Source organism: Strix uralensis, chromosome 4 (assembly GCF_047716275.1).
Source record: "Strix uralensis isolate ZFMK-TIS-50842 chromosome 4, bStrUra1, whole genome shotgun sequence".
NCBI lineage: Eukaryota > Metazoa > Chordata > Aves > Strigiformes > Strigidae > Strix > Strix uralensis.
Window position 1 is genome coordinate 103277678 of NC_133975.1, and position 9362 is coordinate 103287039.

At 34.2% G+C, this 9362-nt stretch overlaps 1 protein-coding gene across 2 annotated transcripts in view; it reads left to right on the forward strand.

The window, feature by feature from the left end:
* ARHGAP5 (Rho GTPase activating protein 5) overlaps positions 1–9155 on the forward strand; it is a 52295-nt gene extending 43140 nt beyond the window's left edge. For both annotated transcript variants that reach the window (XM_074868263.1, XM_074868262.1), the window contains one exon: positions 5322–9155. In XM_074868263.1, coding sequence (XP_074724364.1) covers positions 5322–5652 — 331 coding nt within the window. In that variant the 3' untranslated portion in view covers positions 5653–9155. The remainder of the gene's footprint in view (positions 1–5321) is intronic.
* Positions 9156–9362: the final 207 nt, after the last annotated feature.

A 9362-nucleotide genomic window follows, 5' to 3' on the forward strand; every position in this document is an offset into this window, starting at 1 on the left:
CACCACAGTTACACATCTCTCACCTTTTTTTTCCCAAGAAGTAGCTATTAAAATTATAGACTAATGTAGGCACCTGTAAACCCTGCTGAATAAGTAAAATGTAGAACAAAGCTATAAGTAACAGTGAATTAGTTACACTTGCTTCCTAAATGTTGCCTCTTGCATGGAAATTTAATGGTTTTCTCTTTAAAAATTATTTCTCTAGTTACAAAAATAATATGATATTAGTAGATGTGCACATCAAGGGTCAGATTATGAGGTAGTATACTGGTGTATGATATTCAGTCATATAAAACAGGAAGAAAAAGACCAGTTTACTCATGTTTCTTTTTCAGCTAAAATGGGATTATTCTCAGAAATCCACTAAATGAGATTAACTACCCTATTAAAAAAACAAAAAAACATTGCCGAAGCTAAAATAACTCTTTTTTAAGAAATAATTTGTTACCCAGTAATCTGTCACTTGCTTGTGATACTACTTTTGCATTTTTAGACAGAATCACAGAATTGTTGAGGTTGTAAGGGACTTTTGGAGATTGTTTAGTCCAACCCCATTGCTTTGGCAGAGTCAACTAGAACAGATTGCCCAGCACAGTGTCCAGTTGGGTTTTCAGTACCTCCAAGGAGGAAACTCCAGTCTCTTTGGGCAACCTGTGCTAGTGCTCAGATAGCCTCACAGTAAAAAAAGTGTTTAAAAGTGCTCAGCCAGAATTTCCTGTGCTTGTGCCTGTTGCTTTTTGTCTTGTCACTGGACACCATTCATGAGAGTCTCAAGCCATCTTCTTCAGACCCTTCTATGGGATATTTAAAACCAATGATAAGACTTCCCCTGAGCTTTTCCAGGCTAAGCAGTCCCAACTTTCTCAGCCTTTCCTTGTTTGAGAGACCCTTGGTCTCTTAATGATCTTTGTGTCCCTGCACTGGGCTCGCTCCAGTACATCCATGTGTCCATTGTGCTGGAGAGCCCCAGAGGTGGACCCCATACTCCAGATGTGGCTGAGTAGAGGAGAAAGATCACCTCGCTAGACCTGCTGGCAGCACTCTTAATGCAACCTAGGATGCTGTTGGCCTTCTGTGCCACAGGGGCACATTGCTGGCTCATGTTTAGTTTGTTGTCATCCAGGACTTTCAGGCTCTTCTCTGCAGTGGTGCTTTCCAGCCAGGCAATTTTGTGTATATACACCAATAAGCTTTTCATGACATTTAAGTTGTTAAATTGTTCCAGACTAGTGTGTGTCGTTGTCTTTTTGCAGGTATTTGTAGTGATCTAACCGGGCACATAATAGGGGGGCAGAAATGAGACTTTTAAACTTCCCTATTAAGTCAACAGAGAGAACACAGGTGCTCTCTGTTGCAGTTTGGAGGAGTCTTCTCTTTTCACTGAATGTATGGGAAACTTCAGAATTTAGGCACCTACTTTTACACTTCTCTCCATCACATATTCGACTTGCTAAAGTTACCCATTTTCTTTTGCAGGGAAATGCATCGGTTTTTCCATTGCAGTCTTGCCCAATACAAATTCAGTCCCAAAAATAGATAAACTTGTATCAATGGATATAATTACTCCATGCATTTACATATTACAGAGTTGCTAGATGTGCTTGCATGTATCTGAAGTAAAACAAAACATCTCAAACTTGACACAGTTAGTTACCTGAAAGGTTTCAATAGCTCTTGATGGACCTGATAGAAATTTTTGTGGAAGAGTGGCAATCTCTGTATTGTCAAAAGTCTTCAGCCATCTATTTGCATGGTCATCTATTTGCATGGCACAGCTGAACATACAGTGTCAAGTACATTGCACACTGGTGCAAGTAAAAGAGCTAAATACAATTTAAAAAAATCCTGAATAAGTTCTAATGCATGCATGCCTACAGACAAATAAAATATATTAATCACAGAACTTACTGAAGAATGTAAATGAGGTACACTGGCCTTAGCTCTCTAGTCCACTGTATTTCTTTCAATCATGACTGATTTACATTGTGGGTTGCTAGTAACTAAATCTATTCTTAAGTAAGAAAGGCTGTCATTTTTTGTCTCATTTCCAATGTCAGGTAGTTGCATTCCATTCAACAAGAAAACTGCTTGAGCATACGCAAATGCATATATATAGAGAGGGGTAGGTATAGGTGGATAGAGGATCTTCAAAAGAACTTGTAACTGAATTCTTTACAGTCTTATATTTATTTTTAAGAGATTAATTTGTGGTAAATTACTGCTAGTATATAACTAAAATGGAAATGTTGTTTGTCAAATTAATTGTTCGTTAAATAAGGTAAAACACCCTTCTACGTGATAGAAGAGTTCTCATTACAAACTGATGTTTTAAATGCTGTGGTTTTACATCATATGTCATTAGAGTAAGAAATGTGGTATTGTTGTATAATTAACAGTGGTTGGTGATTGATATTTTTTCGGTGTGTCCACAAGCATAGGACTTTAAACAAAAAATACAAGTATTATCCAGATGACTTTGCTATTGAAATACAAGAGGCCAATAACCATGAGAATATAATAAATGGCAAGTGAGACGAATTTTTGTTTAGTGTGATAAGAGCCTTTCAGAGCATACTAGCTGTCTAATTGTGGTTGATTTAACTGTAAGCAAAAGTGACTTTTAAAGATGGAGTTGAAACAGGACAATATTGATTGGCATTGGCTTTTCTGATATTGGTTGTGTTTTATGTTTGTTCTTTGAGAATGCCTACCTTTATACATAGGGGCTAATATGGCATTATATGCTTCTGAAGTCTGGGAAAGCATAGGTGTACAGCTTTTAAAGTCTCATCATGGAGCAGGTTTACAGCCTGAAGTTCCTGAAGAGTTTGCAGTGGATGAAGGTGTCAGGATCAAGAGAAACAGACTCTTCTTTTTTCATTTTGAGTGAACATAAAAGAAGGTGAATAGACATTTGCTAAGCACTTACAAGAACATTCTGAAGTAGTTTGGGAAAGTTTGGTAGGAGATGCCATACAGGTTGGTAGGTTTTTGTTTATGCTGAGAAAGGACAGGTAAAATTTAAACACAGGAGAGAATAAAGTTGATTGTTATGTTTAATCTAGTTGTGAGCTGCAGCCAGGAAAGAAGGGCAGTGCTCTTTTCTCACTTCTAGCCGTAGGTTTCCACTGCTTCATTTGTTGGATCTAATGATTATGCAGCTGCAGCATGTTCTAAAGGAAAGCAGAAATAGGAGAAATCTAATTTTCTGTAGAATATACTAGCTGATCTCAGACACCCTGTGGCCACCCTGTGGTCTGATGCCAGAAAGTTGGTGGAGAGGGAGAAGGAAGAGGGGAAGAATGAGACTTCACCCGTTGTCCACAGCAGCAGCAGTCTTACAACTAGATCAGATTAGATTTAAGAAACAATATGAGAGAGACAGCAAGCAGTGAAGTGAACTCATGACAAGGGGGGGAAAAAAGGTGCACGAGATGACCAAACACATAATCAAATCCTAGAGGTGCTTAAGGATGCCAGAGGGTATGCATTTTAGCCTATGCAACTGAAGAAGGCCCTTGAAAGATTTTTAAATTCAGAGCAAAATGAGAGGAAAAAAGCAGTCTGCAAAATAAATTATGTGGCTTTTATTTCCATTTTATTACATAGCAGGTGCTATTTTTTCTCCAGTTTTATAACTTACCTTGTTGTAGTTTGTTCTCTAATGAAACACCATTATAGAGTTTGAAATCCCTTCTGGTGTTCTTCAGTGTACTCATTTTAGGGAAAAGGTACAGGCAGTTCTGATTCAAAACTCTGACATTCATTGTCCCATCACAGTGTCTTACACTTAAATTTTATTTAATTCCTGGTAAGTCTTACTCATTGTTCTATCTCAAGAGTATAGTCTAGGAGGAATTTATACACAGAAGAATTCAGTATAGGAAGAAAACTCTTCAATAAAAAAGCTAAGCAAAAGTGTAAGCTTACATTTTTATTTTCTGGTTCTTTAATCCTTAAATGAAGTTAAAATGTAATTCTTTCAGGAAAGAGATTACGAATATTACTGTCAATCAGAAACAGTATCCAAATATCCTTTGGACCAAACTTCCTCAAAACAGATTGAGAGGCAATATTTGTGTACCCTCACACTATTTGGAATAAGTAATGCGCATGCTAAAATGGAAGTCTACCCTTTATAGTTACCCCTATACATGCATTGTAAATGAGTGAAAATATTTTCTTATAGCATTAATTCTACTGTTTACTATGGTTTTCACAGCTTTTGAATCTATGGACTACAGCCAGCTGTCAGAAATTCTTGCAGTCTGCTCTTGTTAATCATCAGAATTGTAACTGACAAGTTGCTGAAGTTTTATTTTCTGCCTGTTTCTGCAGGACAACTGTAACAGCTCAGTTACCTTTGTGCTGTCTATGTAGGAATTGCGTGTTCCCAGATGAATGAATATCTTAGATGTTTGTCAGATTTATTAACACGTGATTTTTTATGTATCTCTCACTAATTCTACATAAAATTGTGATGTTACTTTAGAATGCAGAGTATTCTTAGAAAGCAAAATACTCTGGCTCTTTCTATCCTATTACTGTGAAAAGCAGTGTGTTTTTTCTGAGGAGGCATTTAATTGTAGATGATAAATTTGGTAACAGGATAGTTTGGTTTTTTGGTTTTTTTCCCTTGGAGTAGTATTGTAATAATGAATTTAGATCATAAGAACCTGTTTCAGCCCCTGCTTAAAAGTAGAAAACTTCTAGGAAGAGAAACCCAGTTGGAAACCTTTGCATTGTACAGTGAAAAGTAAACAAAAATTTTAATGTGTGTTGAGATTAGTGAAATGATTGTGTTCTTCATAGCTTGGCCAAATTCTGTTGCTGGCCAGTATAAAAAAAACCTGCAGAGATGTGCCTTTTGGTTTTCTGTGTATTTTTAACATGTGATCTAATGTGATGCCTTTTTCTTTTGGTGCCACAGATGTTAGTTACTATCTGACTGTCCTACAATAAGAAGCCATTTCTGTCATTTTTCCTCTAGACATTTTAATGGACAAAATTTTAATTTTATGAAATCTAATAGCTGGTTGAGAATTTAAAGTTTGTTTGTTCAGAGTTCAGAGTGCTGGTGGAATGCTGAATTTCTTTCTTGATTAAAAGCTTAATCAGATTTATATTTATTAGCTATCCAAATCTGGAAGAGTCATGGTTTCTAAATTTTCTCCTGCATTATTGCTTAAAAAAACTGATTGTTTTAACGGATCGCTGGAGATTGTTTAATAATAATACTTACAGTTAGAGCACTATGAAAATACTTGTAGTTGATTGCATACTGGTTTTAATTCATTCTGTGCATGTTGTTCTCATTTCAGGGTTAGTCAGCAATATAAAACCAACTTTATGACTGCTGATAACTTATCGATTTGTTTCTGGCCTACTTTGATGAGACCTGATTTTGAAAACAGAGAGTTTCTTTCTACCACCAAAATCCACCAGTCGGTTATAGAGACCTTCATTCAGCAGTGTCAATTTTTCTTTTACAACGGAGAGATTGTAGAAGCACCGAACCCAGTGGCATGTCAGCCACCGCCTTCCACCGCCGTGCAGATGGTGGAACCAATGGTACCTCTTCAGTTACCACCACCACTGCAGCCTCAGCTGATACAGTCACAATTACCAGCAGACCCTCTTGGTATTATATAAATAGAAGATGATTGCAGGCAGCCTGGCACTGGACAGTAAAGACAAGCTATAGACATGCATGTTTCAGGATCAGTAATGTACTTCATATTTATGAAAAATAATTCCCATCCAGCTGATTGGACATCTTTTTGTTATATCCCGTACTGTGTTCCTCATTTGTACACACTGCAGATAAAAACTATGTGATAAGCATGACTGGAGAGGTTTAATTTTTAAAAGCAAAAATAGCTATAAAGTACAAAGCTGCTGCTGCATGATACCTTATTGCAATCACTATATCATTCCTGTGACGGTTTGTCACAATATATTGTGAATAAAATTTTTCTATAGAAATTTAATGATTTAAAAAATTACATTTATGAAACATTCAATGCTTACAGCCTGCTTTATGGCTGTTTTTGTTATTTAACATGCTATTTTTGGCAATTTTATTCACATTCAGGCATTCTGTGTAAACAACTAAACCCAGCTATAGTTTATTTCGTAATCTCCTGGCTACTTACGTGATGGTATGCTTAGGATGGTTTATGGAAGAATGCAAAATGCACTGTTGAGAATTTTACAGTCCCTCACCATTCATCTTTACTTGTAAGTAAACCTGTGGACAGTTTGTTAAGGGTGGGTGAACTTGCTTATTATTTCTTACAGCACAATACCAAGGACATGCTTGTTGTAAAAGTGAGTTTCAAATATTGTACAAAAATTTTGATGTTGCCTACTTATTTCTTTATGTTCCATTACTGAACTAAACATTTTGTAAAACTGTTAATTCTGTAAACAGCTGCATGTTTAAAAGATCATTGATGGTCTTGTAAACTTAATCTAATATATTTTAGATATTTTAATTTTTCCCACTTGGGAATACATGTAGTGTTTAGAAAATAGTTCATGACATTTTCATATAAGGTTATATAACTTTTCATACATAAACATGAATTTTGTTGTAGTAAAATTCTCTAAACCAAACAATGTTTTAATCTAGGACTTCAATTAATCTATTCTTTAAATCTATTTTTATGTGACCCTTTAAAGATATACAAAAATGCATTGCTAATACATAGCAATAAATACTTTGGGTACTGACAATTAACCTCTTTGGAGTGTGTATATATAAAATCACATAAACTTGTATTCATATTTTTTTCCTGTGGTATGTTGTACTAAAAATTCAAATGACTGATTTTTTTTTTTACTATGTTTTTAAATTATCTCTTTTTTTTTTTTTTCATTTATTTTACTTTTACATTGGTACCAATTTTGCTGTAAAAGAATGCTGCTTAATTTAAACAAATCTTTTGGTTAAATATTCTGTTAGTGGTAAAAAAATTAGAAGGTTACAAATTGTAGCAAAGGGGAGACCATAGATAAACAACTACCTGTGAGACTTTTCATAGCAGCTTTTTTTCTTTCGTGCTCAAAATGTACCTTTTTAGGTCTGCAGAGAAGAAAACAGTTTTGGCTCATTCAGCTGCTAGAATGTTTTGTGTAGTTTAAAAAAAGAGCTTTATGATGGTCACTGTTGTAATCTTCACTTATAACAAGATTTAAGATCGTCTTGTATGTATTATAGTAAAATAGATGATTTTGAGAATTAAGGCTTTTAAGAGTTTGATTTGCTCCATTTTCCAAAAATAAAAATTGCCTTTCCCACTTATGTCCTAGGTATTGTACTTCTAATTATGACTTGGATTATCATTCTAGATTACTATGATACCATAAACCTGGCTGCTGTTTGAAGTACATGTATATTATAAATTATCTTGATATTGTGTTATATTCTTGCAAGTAATTATCTTTTCTAAGAAAACATAAACAAAAAGGAAAAGTCAACCCTATTCCTATTGCAAAGCACACAGGAATTAATAGTACAATAAAGTCTGTCCTGTAAATTGTAGTATTCTTAACTTGTTCTACTTTACCTGTTGTCTATGTAGCTTTTATTTATAGCTGTCAGTCTAATCTTGGCATGTTTAGCAAAGAAAATGAAACTTCAAGAGTTTTATAAACTATTTCTAGGTTGCTAAAGAATTTATTTTTCTACTGTATATGGTATAGGCAAAGCATCACCTGTACAGGAAACAAGTCTATTTCTAATAGAAGTAAGCTTAAAAATAAATGCCAGTCATATCCGTATTTAGAAGTTCTATCTATAAAGTATCTCCAGTCTTTGTAATGTGAATTACATTTTAAACTTTCTACAAATTCCAAGTTGTTTGCCACAATATTTAACTAATCTTTGAATACTAATTTTTAGAATAATTTACATTCCATTTCATGACGAGCTTTCATGTTGAACTTGTGATCAGAAGTATTTGCAGTATCATTTTTTTCTTGTGTACGATGTTATGGCTAAATCACCTCATGATTGTTTTTAAAAATCTTAATGCTTATATTTGGCCAAATATGAAAGTGTCATTACATTTACTGGATAAAACATAAAAAGAGAAATAATAAGAAAGCATGGCATGTGGTGCTTGATTGTCACATGCAAGAGTCCCTGCATACTGTTTGCATTTTAGAAGTGTTATATGCAGGAATGTGGATATGTGTGTGTGTCACATATACACTTGGATATTTTTGATGTGTTTGTGTGGTTATGTACACAAGCACATGTGCACAGACTTGCATGCACATACACCCACATAGTAAAGTTTTAAAAAGATACTAGGAAATTATACCATCGTTATTAAAGACTTATAATAGAGCTTTCTCTATTATTATTTTTATTAGTGCTATAAAATGAGGAAGCATGTCATTATATACGAATTCCTCATTCTTTGGCTCATGTAGTCCCTTCTAGTTTTAATGAAAATTCGAACAATAATAACTATATTTTTTAATGTGAGCATTTTTACAGTAATATCTATCTTGATAAAGATACAAATGTATATTATTTTTGGTTGCGCATCTCAGTGACACTTTATGGAGTAGTTTGTCTTTTTTATGTAATGGTATAGACATACTGCAGTGTAATGTCTTTCAATGTTTCAGCAATTTTAAAATCCCAGACCTGAGTTACATAAGTGCCATTTTAAGTAATGCTTAACAGGTTATTTCAAAATTCCTTACCCTCCATGATCTTGTGGAATTTTAACATATATAGTGTAAATAGATTGCAGATGTCAACTTAAGAAACTTTTTTGTTGTTGTATGTTTTCTCCATTATTTGAATCCTGGTTGCTAGGAAATTATAGATATGTTTATTTTTAGTTGCTGGAGTGTAGCTTCCAATATTTATGATACATAGAGAAAAACTATCAATTAGAGATTAAAAAGAATTGGCCTTAGTTTACGTGCTTATTTCATTTTTATTTTCAGTAATTGTGTTGCTGTTTGTCAACTGAAAAAATGACACCTATAAAAAACATTTTGAAGTCAAAATTTTGTTCTTTGTTTATAATGTAATCTTTTGTTGCTACATCAGCAGAATACTGCAGTGAATTAAATATCAGTGAAGCTTATTCTGTATAAAAGATGCAACAAATAAAATACTAAGATGCTTACTGTGTATAATGTTCAGTTTAGTTGCCTGCTAAATTTTTAAAGGCAAAAGCACCCTATCTTTCACATACCCAGAGATGAAATTTAGCAGTAAATCTTACTAAACTGAGAGCAACAAGTGTTTAAGGCATTCTTGGGGGGGAGGGTGTCTCTCTTCTTGCATTTGATATGTGTTTTAAATAGCTGAATCATGAAAGTGTTTCTCACAG